This window comes from Rhinopithecus roxellana, chromosome 8 (genome assembly GCF_007565055.1).
Source record: "Rhinopithecus roxellana isolate Shanxi Qingling chromosome 8, ASM756505v1, whole genome shotgun sequence".
NCBI lineage: Eukaryota > Metazoa > Chordata > Mammalia > Primates > Cercopithecidae > Rhinopithecus > Rhinopithecus roxellana.
Genome location: NC_044556.1, coordinates 38,796,369 through 38,811,848, shown reverse-complemented (window position 1 = coordinate 38,811,848; position 15,480 = coordinate 38,796,369). Strand labels below are relative to the sequence as shown.

At 43.6% G+C, this 15,480-nt stretch overlaps 1 protein-coding gene across 1 annotated transcript in view; it reads right to left on the bottom strand.

The window, feature by feature from the left end:
- Positions 1-806: 806 nt before the first annotated feature.
- The window catches only part of ATP1A1 (ATPase Na+/K+ transporting subunit alpha 1), a 31,595-nt gene continuing 16,921 nt past the window's right edge, over positions 807-15,480 (bottom strand). Inside the window, exons 9-23 of the mRNA XM_030936383.1 lie at positions 15,179-15,377; positions 14,714-14,823; positions 12,627-12,761; positions 11,875-12,067; positions 10,303-10,478; positions 8,864-9,000; positions 7,562-7,712; positions 6,810-6,978; positions 6,519-6,673; positions 6,068-6,191; positions 4,606-4,751; positions 4,352-4,482; positions 3,957-4,058; positions 1,610-1,701; positions 807-1,165 (exon numbers count right to left, since the gene is read on the bottom strand). Coding sequence (XP_030792243.1) covers positions 1,137-1,165; positions 1,610-1,701; positions 3,957-4,058; positions 4,352-4,482; positions 4,606-4,751; positions 6,068-6,191; positions 6,519-6,673; positions 6,810-6,978; positions 7,562-7,712; positions 8,864-9,000; positions 10,303-10,478; positions 11,875-12,067; positions 12,627-12,761; positions 14,714-14,823; positions 15,179-15,377 — 2,049 coding nt within the window. The 3' untranslated portion in view covers positions 807-1,136. The remainder of the gene's footprint in view (positions 1,166-1,609; positions 1,702-3,956; positions 4,059-4,351; positions 4,483-4,605; positions 4,752-6,067; positions 6,192-6,518; positions 6,674-6,809; positions 6,979-7,561; positions 7,713-8,863; positions 9,001-10,302; positions 10,479-11,874; positions 12,068-12,626; positions 12,762-14,713; positions 14,824-15,178; positions 15,378-15,480) is intronic.

Here is a 15,480-nt window from a genome sequence, read left to right as displayed (position 1 = left end):
TTGGAGGTGACACTTGGCAATGACAGCCTGGGAGAAGCACCAGCAGTTAACAGCACTCTGCACCACTCATGGCTGAGACTGAGGGGAGCCTTTTACAGGAGCTCTGAAAGCAGGAGGTGTTCTCAGACTTGACCCTGAAGTAAACACATCTCTTTCACCTTTTTCTTGAGTGCCTGCTGGCACATAACCACTTGCTGAAATTGTGTCATTGATGCTAAATTAGGAACACATTATATGGAAGGAAGGGAACCACTTCTCAGCACACATGCCCAGGCAGACTGTGTGGGATAGATTTCTGCTTCTCAGATAAGCCCTGGGCTAGACATACTTGAGATGTGGTGGTGATCTCTGGAGGGAAAGCAGGAAGGCTTCAGGTCTGTTTCAGACTGGAAGAGAAGGGCCTCATCTGCAGTTTATTATACGCTGAGGCTCTGGAAGTCCTTTAGGCAAGGTGCTTTTCCATCAAAAAGCCAGATACTAAGGCAGCAGGTGGAGTTACAGCCCTATCACCCCAGGCAGCAGCCAGAAAAAATATGTCAGGTAAACTCACCTACTCCAAATAAAAGAGCATGGGCAGAATGCTTCCTCTTAGCCAGTGGTTTCCAAACTTGAATGTAAATCAGAATCACCCGAGGGCTTATTAAGCCACATTGCTGATGCATCTCTGACTCAGTGGGTCTGGGCCCACCTTCCTAGCAAGCAACCAGGTGATGCTGATAAAATGCTGGTCAGGGACTCACATGTTGAAAACCACAGCTCCAGATCACAGACATCTGTACCAAAGAAGCGACGAGGGCACAGACAAATTCCATTGTAATAGCCATCTTTATTTGTAAAAATCCAGATATAAAATGTATTCTTTCAGTCTTTCCGGGTGTTCCTTTTTTACAAAAACAAAAAGGCACATAAAAACCTTCCCCGCTGTCGTTTCCACAGATGGATGGTTTTCAGGCAGCCCTCCCCCCTCCCCCCATAGAGCTACATGCTTCATTCCAGGACGTCTCGCTTCCCCACATGCTGCGGTGCTTTCCTACCAGGGTAGAGTTCCAAACTCCAAGACTGAAGTGCACAAAGAGGGGGTGAATGACGGATGCAGAGTGTGTGGCCTGATGCTCCACGGCGTGCAGGATGGGGGACTAGTAGTAGGTTTCCTTCTCCACCCAGCCTGTGGGTGGCAAAGAGACAGATAAGACACACAACAGTGAATCTTCCACGCTCCAGCATTACAGAGGGAAACGGATGAAAACCAACCTGAGGATGATGGGGGTCGGGTGTGTTCAAATCCAAATTCAACATGGGACCTCAACTGTACTTATTTAAATGTTTTTAGGAATACCAAGTTACCTGGAAAGATGGTTTAGATTTCTGACAAATTTTCACTAAATCATACTTGGTTTGTATTTTAAAGTCTAAAACATGACGAGTCCTCAAACTGTAACTGAGATCTACATTCTGAAGATGTTACTATGGTCAGTTTGCTGGTCCAATCACCTTAGCTAATCAGACTGACCACTGAGGGAGCCCAGACACCTCAAGGGAAACAAAAAGCCAACAGAACTACAGCCCCTCCCGCTTCTCCTCTAACCAAAGTCAGAATGCCCATAATTACCGCCAGGGCGTCGCCTGATGATGAGTTTTCTGACTTCGTCATATACGAAGATGAGAAGGGAGTAGGGGAAGGCACAGAACCACCAGGTAGGTCTGGAAATAGAATGAGGTACCAATTTATATGCACGCGAACACAGTTCAAATAAAGAAAGAGAAATTGCACGTCACCACAGTGACAACGAAATAATCAGTCTGAAAGGAGAAGCCAAGTACAGTCACAGTTAACTACTGAGTCATTAACAGAACAAATAAAAATGTCTTAAAACAGATTGCTGCTCCATGTGCCCAGGGCCTAGAGTCGCAGAGGAAATCAGTCTGCAGACTTTGTAATGGAAAACCTACTCATCTTCAGTTTGGGTTTCATAAGACTTGGTTTATAGGATGAGCAGAATACATTTTCTGTTAAACATCCCAGAGCAACTGAACATTTTTTTCTTTCTTTCATTTCTAAAGTGTTTAAGAAGCTTTTAAGATCATCTGCCTAATATCCCAGCATTTGAAGATAAAGACCTGCCAGTGTGGGTCAAAACTGGTTTATTTATTCCCCAAATTTGATGTCTGACAACAGCATTTGGGATATGCAGCTCTGTATTCTGAGTCCTGGTCCTGGGGACTGAAAAAAGCTGAGCCCAAAGGCTTCCAAGGGGCCCAGAGGCTGAGCCACACAGTCTCCAGCCTGCTAACAGGCTCCAGGCAGCCTCCGTGATCACCAGCTCCCTGCTATGACGTGAGAAAGGCTGTCCCTGGGCAGGACTCTGGTGGTCTCCTCTTCTTCCTGTGTCTGACATGGCAGCTAAGAGAGATGACCTCATTTGACTGAATCACCAAATAACTGAACCACCTTCCAAAAATGGGCAGAACCTGTCAGAACAATCCCTTTGGTGGTGGCAAAAAAAAAAAAAAGGAAAAAAAAACCATGGAAGGACCCAGAAGATGGAAATGCCCCCTTTACAGTGTGATTTTCCATCAGCCCTTTTGGAAAGCTCTGTGACCTCTCCCAGCCCCATCTTAATATATAATGGCCCAAGCTGACAGAATTCAATTTGGAGATGCTGGCCCCTGCTGTACACCAGCTTTGTGTAGGGAGCTGGGGATGCACAGAGAAGAAAGACACTGTGGCCCATGCCTGCTAGATTAAAACCTAGCAGGGAGGTGAAATGATAAGCAACAAGTAATGACAGAGAAGAGGTGCAAGTGCACAGGCCCTGGAGGGACAAGCTCTAAGGAAAATGGCCCTGAAGGGACTATCGGGATTGGCAGGGTAGGAGGGAAAAGAAGGAGGGATGTGGGGAGGAAGCATCCTTTACCAAATACAAAGGAAGAGGAAGAAAGTCGAATTCACCTAACATGAGCTTGGATGGGTAAGGGGTACAAGATAAAGCTATAAAGACAGGTTGGGACAATGAGACTGACTCTGGATGCCAGTCTCATCTTGCACCACAGACGATGTCTGCACATACCCCACAGAAAGTGAATGAGGCTGATGAGTTCTGGTTACTTTAGGGATAAGATGAGCTGAAGGAAGTGCTGGCAACAGGGGATTGAGAGATGGTCCAGACGGGTGTGAGCAAGGATGGGGACAGCGGGAATTCAAAGGAGACTAATGCTTTAAATCAAAAGCTTCGAAGGAACTTGTAAATGGATCCCACAATCTGTGGCTTTGCACGTTTTAATCAAGTTGCAGCTGCTTAACCTCAATCAGGTATCAGTTACCAGGTATCTCCAAACATAACCAATGTTGCAAAAAGCTAATGGAGTTTGTGATAAACCCTCTGTTTGAAAATTCAACTTTATCTGAAATGCAGAGTCATTCACTGCGTTTGAAGGCCAAAGACTAGCAGTATGTTTCCATTCATCAACTCTACCCATGACTGATCATAAAGTAAAAGGGACCTTAGATCTGCTTCTCCAACCTTCTTTGAGAGCAGAGGATTCAGAGTCCCAGAAAGGTGGAGGACTTGTAATGGGACAGTGACTAAGTAAGCAAATCAAGATTTGAGCGTGGGCGCCTAAGCTCCAGCGTACCCCCAGTTGGCCTCTAAAGACAACTGGACTAGAACTGTGGCAGACCTGAGTGCTCAATGTGGTTTGCTGTTCCATGGAGCTAGAGCCTGTGTGGCTTTATCTTACCTTGGGCCAAATCCTAAGCACTAGCTGCTGTCATGGAAGACTCAGGATTTGTTAGTCTGATTTACTGACATGTAAAGCTTTCCCAGTTTTCTGATCCATGGGAATTTTTGTACATACCACTCAAAATTCTGAAAATAACAGCTATTACCACAAATAATGGGGGGACAAGCCACACATACAATTTCATACTTTTTGGAGCTACAAGAGGATCAACTTACTTGAGGGGATACATCCTAAGAGCAACACCCATTCCAGGGCAGTAGGAAAGGAAAGCAGCCAGGGCTGTCTCTTCAAAGAGGCCAAATATCAAGATCTTGTTCCTAAAATCAAAGTGGGGGAGAAAAAGCTTAAAAGATGCAAATAAAGGTTTATCTTTTAATGCTATGCATTAAAATGGCAGATCAACATCTTTATGTATTAGTTGTACTTGACAACTTGGAGGTCAGGTGAAAAAACTAGAAAATTACATTTCTTGCTTCCTAAATTTGCCCTATAAACTAGGGATTCCAGAAACCTGGCTATATGTGTCACATGTTAAGTTTTTGGCAAAGGGTTTACAAATCACCAGTCCCCTTCTTTGAGCCAAGGCCCTGCTATGTCCTTCATTACTCACTTCATCCCCTGCTGGAAGACCGAATTCCTCCTGGTCTTACAAATGACCAAGTCGGCCCACTGCACCACCACGATACTGACGAAGAAGGCTGTGTGGCAGGTGAACTCCACGATTTTCCTCTGCTCATAGGTCTGAAATGCAGAAGGCAGAAGATGAGCTCTGGCTCTTCACCTGCATGGCCGGTGGCAGTGTGGCCTCAGTCTTTTGGGACTTGAGGAGCTCTGACACTGGTCAGGTCAGAGGCGCCCACTCACCCACTGCTGCCCGTAGCTGTCTTCTACATCGTTGATCCAGCGGTCATCCCAGTCCACTCGGAGGCCCAACAGGTGAAGTGGGAGGAAGCCGTTCTCAGCCAGAATCACAAAGTAAGTAAAGAAGCCACCCAGGGCCTGGATCATACCTAAGTTGGAAAAACATCCCAATTACTAGAACCTCACATGCAAGGGTACCTGTATAGCCTTCAGCTGATTACTGCAGCGGACCTGGGAGAGCACATATGGAGGAGTGTTTCCCACTGGTTGATAAAAGCACAGGGAAGAACTGCCTGGTCACTCACAGGCTATGAGGGATGGGATGGAAGACCCCAGAGGTACACTCCAATCTCAGGGCCCTCTGCTTTTTGAGTCACTTTTTGGAGCTTACACAGAGACACATGTGCCTTGCTCTCAAAATGCCCACCTCTGTTACTTGACCAGCTGCTTCTAAGGGCATGACCCTTAGAGGAAATCCACTTCCCTACTTTTTAATCTCTGACAAATGATAACTTCTTTTCCATCTTTCAAAATTCCTACATGCTGCCATTTTTCTAGCCACTGTGGCACCTTCTGACTCTCCTCTACACCTTCAGGACCCTCCTCCCCTGGCATCCAATTTAACCACACTGCTCCAAGTTCCTCAGGGCAGGGTTTCATCCTATACCACCAGAGACCTAGTCTTCCTTCCTCTCAAAAGTAGGCCTCCTTGGAGAAGGTCAGGATGGGCCACCAGCCAATCACTTTGTTGCCAACAACTGTCTAATGAATCTTTGCCATAATTTCCACAATGTTCTAATCTGTTCTACTTTATCCAAGTGTGCACAGTTATGTGACCCATTAGTCCAGGAGAATAAGACATTCATGGTGGCTTTACCAGGTTCTCTTGAAAGAACCCTAGGCAGAGGATTTAAAAAAAAATGGCATGCTGATTGCCCACCACCTAGATCACCTGTTAGCTAGTCATGCTCCACTGCGGGGGCAGAAGTTCAGCATAAGGTGGATGGAGGATCACCCTTTGGTGGTGACCTACTAGCCAAACCCTCAAATACATACTTTCTCCAATGCCTAAGTCTCCATCCAAGTGAGTGACAGGTAAGTGTTTTATCTCCAGGGAAAGCAGCCTGTGTGTCAGTATACACAATTCCTCAAAACCATGCCTCATGTTCCGCAAGGCTCAGTGAGGAAGGACATCCTCATTTCTCAGGCAGAGTTGAGACCAGTTCCAAGGTGCTCAGTATAGAAAACCAGTTTCCATAAAAGGTAACTGGGCAAACAGCAACAGATGTATTCTCACATGGAAGACAGTTTACAGAAACTCCACAGGCTCACCCTGTTAGGGCTCATCCTAGACCTGAAAGTCACCCTGGATTTGCAGTCTCTGAAATCAATCACAACCTGAAGAGGACACCATCACCTCAGATGCCTTAGATGTGCCAGCTTCCCACTCCAGGCTGCAGCTTACCAATCTGCCCATAGGCCATGCTGATCAGCCTCTCATTCACAAGTTTGTCTGTTTTGGGATTTCTGGGCTGTCTCTTCATGATGTCACTCTCAGCCTGCTCATAAGCCAGGGAGATGGCAGGAACCTGGGAAGGGGTGGGGAGAAGGAATTTAGTTACTAAAAATAAGGAAGCTAATATGGTGAACCTTTTGTTATAAAATTCTTGCCCTCCCATTTAAAAATCTTTTAGGTGAAGTACACAAAAATAAAGATTCCCATCTGATGTTAACTGTTGCCTTGAAGAGCGGTACTACTGATTCTGTGATGCTGGGATTGGGACACACACTGGATATTGGTCCTGATAATTTCTTTTCCCAACACCAGCCTCATGGATGCTGGGAGCACAGTGCCAGTGAATGAAGACACAGTTCACACCTCACTACTATTGATCTGTGGCTGTTGCAACACTCACCATGTCAGTGCCCAAGTCAATGCAGAGGATGGTGACAGTCCCCAGTGGTAGTGGAATGTTTGCAATAATAAATATCAGGAAGGGGGTGATCTCGGGAATGTTACTGGTTAAGGTATAAGCAATGGATTTCTTCAAGTTATCAAAGATCAGACGCCCTATGAAGAAGCAAGATACTGTTAGCTTATGAGACAAGCACATTGGACACTGAACATATCCAAGAAATATACAGAAATGCATGTTAATGGGCAGTATCTGAATAAGATCTTGGTGTACACCTTAAACAGCTCTCACCTTCCTCTACTCCAGTCACAATTGAGGCAAAGTTGTCATCCAAAAGAATCATGTCAGCAGCTTGCTTGGACACATCTGAGCCAGCAATCCCCATAGCAACCCCAATGTCTGCTTTCTTCAAAGCTGGAGAGTCATTCACACCATCACCAGTCACAGCCACGATAGCACCCTACCCCAGAAAAGGGAAAATGGGTTAATACCAATCACTGTTTCTAGTGATGGAAATAGTGTGACGCATGCCCCCTCTGAGCACTCATTACAGACACTGCTCCTTTCCTACTGAGACTATTTATGAAGCCTGAGAACAGTCATAGGGAAGTATTCACACAGGCCCTACACCAAATAACAGAACTGACAAGTGACAACAAACATAGCCCCCAGCATTAACAAGGGCCACCCAAAGTAATGACTCTGGTGGGTTGCACTCCAGAAAATCCCATTCCTGTATGCATGCCCAGTAGTCTCCTGACCACTCACATCTCTACTGCAAATACTAGGACTCCATATCGGATGACTCCATGGAGGGGTCAAGCTCTGGGACACAGTGGGATACCTGGACTTTAAAGTCCTTCTGTCACTGCTAAACCATTAACAAGTCACCCTCTCTATGCCTGGGAGCTTCCTACTGGCCTGTTTTATACAGAGTCTAATACAGCGAGGTTTACATCCATCAACGTTGCTGTGTTTCCACTGGAACTCCAATCCCTAAAGCCAACAGTGCCTAAAGCAGCCCGATCCTTGTGCTGGCTGACCTGTCTCTGGCAGCCTTCCACAATGATGAGCTTCTGCTGAGGGGAGGTCCTGGCAAACACTATCTCAGTGTGGTACTTCAAAATGTCATCCAGCTGCTCGGAGGTCATGTCCTTTAGATCACTGCCATGCACTACACAGGCCTTGGCATCCCTAGAATTAGGACAGAAGAAAAAAAAAGTCCCTCATCACATCACCAGCACGTGTCCATCACGTTAAGAGGGGATATTCTTATGCAGATCACTTTGTAAACAAAACAAAGAAGGAATTTTCCCCAGCATGTAAGAGCTATTAAGTGTTCAGTACTTTACAGGTTACAGAGCATTTTCATATATTTTATCTCATTTGAGGCTCATAACAATCTTTGGGGCAGGCCTGTCTGTATTCTTTCCCTACCTTTATAAGACACGCTGAAATATAACCAAGTTTTAGCTGGGTGTGGTGGCTCATGCCTTAATCCCAGCACTTTGGGAGGCTGAGGCGAGTGAATCACTTGAGGTCAGTAGTTCAAGACCAGCTTGGCCAACATGGTGAAACCCCATGTCTCCTAAAAATTTAAAAATTAGCCGGGCGTGTTGGTGGAGGCCTGTAATCCCAGCTACTTGGGAGGCTGAGGCAGGAGAATCACTTGAACTCAGGAGGCGGAGGTTGCAGTGAGCCAAGATCATGACACTGCACTCCAGCCGGGGCGACAGACTGAGACTCCATCAAAGAAAAAAAGAAATACAAGTTTTAGACAGTGGCAGTGCTGATACAAGACCAAACCCTCCTCTAACCCTAAGAGAGGGTGAAAGGGCCCTAAACCTTAAAACAAAACCAATTTGCTATTACCTATTTTACTTCATTGCCAAGTGTTTCCTGTGTTTGCCTGAACGACCTAAGTAATTGTCCCTTCCTTATTTTATTTTGTTAGTGTGGACCTGGCAAGTGTCAAGGTGCTAGGTGCTAGGCAGTAGAGCTCAGTGGTTAACAGCATGAAATCAGAAGCTAGACTGCTGAATTTACTACATGACTTCACCAGTTCTGAGGTACTTCAAAAGCCTCTTGAATCCCTAGCTTCCCTGCTCTGCAAATAATAGGTCACCATATCAAGCTCTTAGAACAGTAAATACCATCTAAATGCTAATTATTATGACTTGCTCTTACTTAAAATCCTCCTTAGGAATGACAAGGTTGCTTTCTGGCAGTGCAGGTACATTTCCTACTCAGAGCAAGCCTGGATGCAAACCATTATAGAACCACACTGAAGATTTTAAACCATCACTACTTGCTCGGCAGACTGTGATTTGAGCTTCCTGCCTTACCTGGGGTTCACCTGGCTGACTGGGATGTTGAGGCGGGCAGCAATGTCTTCTACGGTCTCATTGCCTTCTGAGATGATGCCCACACCTTTGGCAATAGCTTTAGCTGTGATTGGATGGTCTCCTGTGACCATGATGACCTGTAATAAACAAGACAATGTGTTGAATGCAACTGCCAAGGAAATGACCTTAAAGTCTTATATCCAGTAGGCAAGAGTAAATACTAAGGATGATTCGGCTTCGACTATCAAAAGGAAAGGAATGCAAATATAAAACTAATAAACATCGATCAGCCAACAATATAAACATATGTATCCACAGAAAGGAAACGCAAAGGCAACACTCAGGTTTTATCTTGGTCCACGATCACTAGCATCCACAATGTCTATTTTTCCTTCTACACAGTCACATAAAAATACTTGAAAATTACTAAACCAGCAAAAAAAAAAAAAAAAAAGGATAAAAATCTGATGCTGGTGGGACTGTGAAGACACCACATGCTACATGCTATTGGCACAATTTGGAGGAAAAGCAACATGTGACAAGAATTCAAAATTGTTATTATTTTTTGATGCAGTGATTGTACTTAGAATATACTTTAAAAAGAGGTAGTCAGAGTGGTGAGGAAATAACTTCTACAAAGCTTTTCAGGGCAGTATTAATCCTGAAAGCAGGCCGGGTGTGGTGGCTCACGCTTGTAATCCCAGCACTTTGGGAGGCTGAGGTGGGCAGGTCACGTGAGGTCAGGAGTTTGAGACCAGTCTGGCCAACATGGTGAAACCGTATCTTTACTTAAAAATACAAAAATTAGCTGGGCGTGGTGTCGGGTGCCTGTAATTCCAGCTACTTTGGAGGCTGAGGCAGGAGAATTGCTTGAACCTGGGAGGCGGAGGTCGCAGTGAGTCGAGATCGCACTATGACACTCCAGCCTGGGCAACAGACGAGACTCTGTCTTGAAAAGTAAATAAAATAAAATCCTGAGAGTAAAAAACGGAAACAAATCACATACCCAGCAACAGGATTATTAGTGCACTTGAGTAACATTCAGCTACTTAAAAAAAGACGGATACACAGAGGACACCAAACACTCATTAACAAACAGTTAACTGAAAACACAGAAGATATGCCATTCATTGCATAAGGTACATTAATTTAGAATAATGCAATGTTTTAAAACTTCAAGTCTTTTGTTGTTTTTACTTTGCTTACATTTCTTTTTTAAACAACTGCTTTCCAAAAAATTTTTTAATTTCTTGTGTGTTTACACCATCATTTTAATACTATTTGGTCTTTTCTGGGTGCAAGTAAAGCTTTGGAGATGAGAAATTAATATTCCAGGTGAGATAAAACAGTTGGCCATCCGGACTTCAAAGGGCAACATTCACTGAGTAGGGTGTCCCAAGGCAGTAAGAGATGAAGCCAAGGAGGCGCCTGGGCACTACCTTAATTCCAGCACTTCGACATTTGCCCACGGCATCAGGAACGGCCGCCCGTGGAGGGTCAATCATGGAGATGAGCCCAACAAAGCACAGATTATCGATAGGGAAATTCACATCGTCGGTGTCAAACTGGAACCCTTCAGGAAACTGTTCATCTGGCAGAAAGAGGTGGCAGAAACCTGCGAGGAGGACAGGAGCCTTTGAAAATTTCAGTGACGCCAGGCGGTAAGGACAACAGCAGCTTATTCAGCCCGCCTACCTTTCTCTGGAATGTTTACTTTGGAAAATTTTTAGTCTGTATTTTTATAACAGAGTGAGGGTTTTGTTTAACATTTATGAATGACAGAGTCACTGAAAGAAAAAAGCATTTGAAAGAGAGAATCCATCACACCAGGCCTCAGAGGAATTGGAAATTGTTTATTGTGGAGAAGACTGAATTGATAACACTAATTTTGAGCACCAGGATATTAGGGTTCTAGACTTCCCCACTGATGATGACACTAAGTTATTTGGATTTGGCAAATCATGGAATTATGTGCCTCAGCTGCCTTCTCTGGAAACATCAAGGCCATTTAACTGAATGGCCTGCTCTCTTGTTCATTTAACTGAAACATATTACCGAGCACCAATATGGGACATCATACTAGCTACTTTTGAGGATAAGTACAGATCAGATGCATTCTGCCCAAGGGGTTTATCATCTAGTATAGTTAATACAAAAATCAAGATAATGTAAGACATTCCTTTTAATGTTGTATGAGGTTACAATGATCTTTAACGTGCCATGTAGACTCAAAGAAGAGAGACTGCTTCCACTTTGGGGTGGTGGAGGTAGTGAAGTGAAAAATACTTAAGAGAAGATAGCAATCCTTTGGTTCGATAGACACATACGAAAGATACCATGAGTTAGATTTACCCAAGTTAAGAAGAATAGGAAGCATTATATAAATAATGAATGTAGTATCTGTCAAGCTACAAAGTATTATAAATACCACTTCCCCAAATACATTAGACAATGGGTAAAGTGAACTTCTCAGCCTCAGTAGCTGTCAGGGTAGAAAAAAATAGATAGCATCTTAGACTAAAAGTTTACCGTTAGTCTAGTTTCTGAGCTGAGCATATAAGTGCTCATGTAAATTCACAGCCATTCCAAGGCAGTCAGGAAATAGTATGTCTAACTTAGACACACTAAGAATTAATTACCTTTAATTTAATTAGGCTTATTATTCATGTCCATAGCAACAAAGGTTAGATAAGAAAGATCCTCTTCCACCATTGTGTTTTTTAAAAAAACAAACAGAACTGACTAGCATGAGACCAAAGGTCTAAGTACAAGTTAGAAGCAAACCATCAGGACGTTGTTTCTCACAGCCCAATACACTGAACATTTCTCCAGCACTTACTGTTTTCAAAATGATAGGGGGCAAATAAACAAGTAGGAGGATTGCCCCTGAAAGACACAGAGGAAGGTCAACAAGACATGGAGGTTCATAGGATCACTTGTTAACTGTCTACCACACTAGGTTACTTGATAGAAACGTGCCCAGGCGCTTTGTTACCAGGTTGTCTGCATACCTAGGACTCGTTCTCCGAGGCCCCCCAGCTCCAAATAGGCATTCTGAAAGGCGTCTTTCAGCTCCTCATCCAGGGGCTGCTCCTTGCCGTGGAGGAGGATAGAGCTGCAACGGTCTAGGATCCTTTCTGGGGCACCCTTCATCACCAACAGGTGTCGGGGCTCTGACGTGTTGGGGTTCTTATGAATGGACAACTGTGAAGGATTGTTGAGATATAAACATTGGATGGTTGGATGTGTGGCAGTCCATGGTGGAAAACGGAGCTTCATTTACTATTTAGTATTTGCTATAAAAGACCCAAGATCCCTTCTTTCTGAACTCTGAAGTATCTTATACCTGTAACATACTCTGACTGCTACAGAAAAAAAAAAAGAGCACTATGATGTATTCATAAATGCCTGACACTTGTTCACATTAAAAAATAATACATACAGAATTTCAGAACACAGGGATTGGGGCACACTTGTGCACACACACCTCCAGCACCCTCCCCACATGCCCACACCCACCCCACATGCCCACACCCACCCCAAACCAAAAGTATTCAAAAGGGCTCAACAGTGTTTTGCAAGAGGCTTCATTTATCCTGCTGATATTCAACTAAATTATGACATTCTATATGTAATCAAGGGTAAAATTTAAAGCTAAAGCTTATACAACTCCAAAGGGAGAATATTTCCTCTTCCTGCTCATGTACCTCCCCTTTGTCCCCCAGCTTGCCCTCGCCCTCCGTGTACCCATTGATCTTCAGACCTGGTACTTGTTGGTGGAGTTGAAGGGTATTTCGACGATTTTGGCGTATCTTTCTCTCATCTCCTTTACGGAACCACAGCACAGCTCTATGCACTTTAAGAGTGCTGACTCAGAGGCATCTCCTGCAACTGCCCGCTGTGAACAGAGACATCACCTGTAAATTATCTCCAAAAAATTTCACTGAGGCATCACTGAAAAACAGGAAAAATAACTCAAGACACATTCCAATCTTGTCAGAGGTAGCAAAGCACGGGCAAGAAGGAAGCAGCGGTGTTAAGTGGGACAGAAGTCCCTCTAGCCCAGACCACTGCTGTTCACAGTGCTTCAGACTCAAACCCAATGTTCTTCCCCGGCCCACAGTAGCTTCTAGTGAAAGAAGGGTGTGGGAAGGTGTCACCTTCCCTAGAAGAGGTATAACACACCCATCCAACCTACTGCAGTCTATTTCTGTCTTCCCCCGGCCTACTGAAAAGTCTCAAAGCCAATGCTATTCCCAACTACCTATTTCTGGTTACTTATCTGAAAATACCAAGTGAGAGACTAAACATTTATAGCACCTTTCATTACTGTAGAATTCATAAGAAAATGCTTAGGGTCTCAGGACTGGGGACAAACTGCTTGTGTCAAGGGCAAAGTAGAAGACTTTACATTCTAATCATAATTGCGCAAAATTAACTGGGCCTGAAGGATGTGAACTGAAAGCTATTACCAGCTCCAACAGTAATAAAATTGAAACATGTAACATTTTAGTCAAAGCCCATGCTTCAGGTGACACATATTATCTGTGATACATGATGACACACTTATATTTTGACATACTGAAAGCATTTTCAGTTGTAAACAACTTTTATATAGGTAAGCCTTTTAGAACTTTAACATGTAAGGCTGCATATGCAGATGAACAGATCAATGCTCAGAAGTATAGCAGCTCCACAGAGCAAGAAAGTTGGCTGGGTTGGAAAGAAACACAAAATAAGTGGGGGACATTTTAAATAAAAGCCAGCTATTTTAATAAAAGCAAAATAGGGCTGCTTCCCCCCCCCGCCCCCACTTTTTAGTAATAATGCCATCAAGATGGCCCAACTCCAGAAATACTTGGAATACAGCTTCTGCTACCTTTCTGGGGTTTTTTAATCAGGAAAGATTTGATACTTGTGGGACCTGATGCTCAAAGCCTAGAACATTTCCACTTTGAGGTAAAGAAAAACATGAAACACTTATCTCAAGTTTTATCCCCAAGATAAACAACATTATCCTCAAATCAACATCAATTCAATGCCAAGAAAATCTCCTTTGCAGAATAAATGAGCCCTGTCCTCACCACAGAAGGCATCTGAGTTACATCCAAGCCATATTACCTTTGGCAACTTAGTTTATACCCACAACTACTACAGGCAGCTTCACAGAGAATGTGGGACCCAGAGAGCCTCACATAGCTTTCTTCTCCTATAGGACTTTGTACAATTCACGATGCTTCTGAGACTGCATCTTCACTTGGGCAGCACAGTAAAATCTCAATCATTTCAAACTGCATCAGAATTCCACAGGCTAAGGCTGGGCTTATTTTGGCCTGGAGCTTATTTTTACATCATTAGTAAACAAGCTAAGAACCAGTAAGATAAGATAAGCTGAGCTATTTCAGGAAAATAAATGGCTTAAAGGATTTACTGGAATCTACTGTATCCTAATATGCAAATACGATTATGGAGTCACTACAGCCCTCAGCTCTCACTGTCCACTAGGTTAGGTGATAACATAAACTCAGAGTAGTAAAAGCAGATGAATTAGGTTTTTCACCAATAAAGACTGTCTTCCATCTCTTCCCATCCCACTTTGGTCAGATTTTTACTGCAGCTTCCCTTTTTAATCAACTTATATGGAGCAGGGGGTCCTATAATACATCAGGATCTACAGGCAACACAATGTAAGTTACAGCAAAGTACTGCACAGACCACTCCAAGTGTTCTACAGTGAACAGTCACACAGACCACAAAGGTAATCTGCTACTTTTAACACTCAAATGGCAGTTCTCGTGTGCTGTCTACACCCCTCCAAAAGGCAACCCATTAGTTAACTTTTGAGCATACCTTAAGAATAGGTAGATTTTCCTGGTTAGCCTGAAACACTGCCCTGTTACAAAGACCTGCAATTCTGGACAGAGCAAGCCAGGTAGCTGAAGTCTTGTCAAAAGAGACACCTGATGGAGGCAAGAAAACACAACAGAACAATAATGCATTAACTTCAAAGGCTATGTTCTCATTTCTCCTATTAAAGTCCTATAGAAATTTGCAGTGATACATCTCATTTCCCAATTAATGAAACCAATCACATTTCAGGCATTTTTCAATCACATTTGTAGGGCAATTTAAAGTTTCTGCTAACATGCAAAAAATCAAAATCCCATACCCTTGACTCTTCACTAAATGATAAAAAGAAAGAAAGAAAAAGCTGTCATGAGCATTAAAAAAAAAATTTTTTTTTCATGCAATTTCTTAAAAGAAAAAAAACCAAGTGGAGCAGGTGGCTGAGGTGTGTGGTAGCCCTGGCCTTACCACTCTGATTCTCTGTCGTATCAGCTTCATGGATTTGATTGTCAAACCACATGTGGGCCACTGTCATCCGGTTCTGAGTCAGAGTTCCAGTTTTATCCGAGCAGATGGTGGATGTGGACCCCAAGGTCTCCACAGCTTCTAAGTTCTTCACTAAGCAGTTTTTCCTCGCCATGCGTTTGGCGGTAAGTGTCAGACAGACCTAAAAAATATAAGGAAGATTATTACTTCACTCAATCAGGTTGGAATTCTACACAGATTCTTGCTATACCCTAATGTGGAAGAAATTTGTCTAAAATTAAATC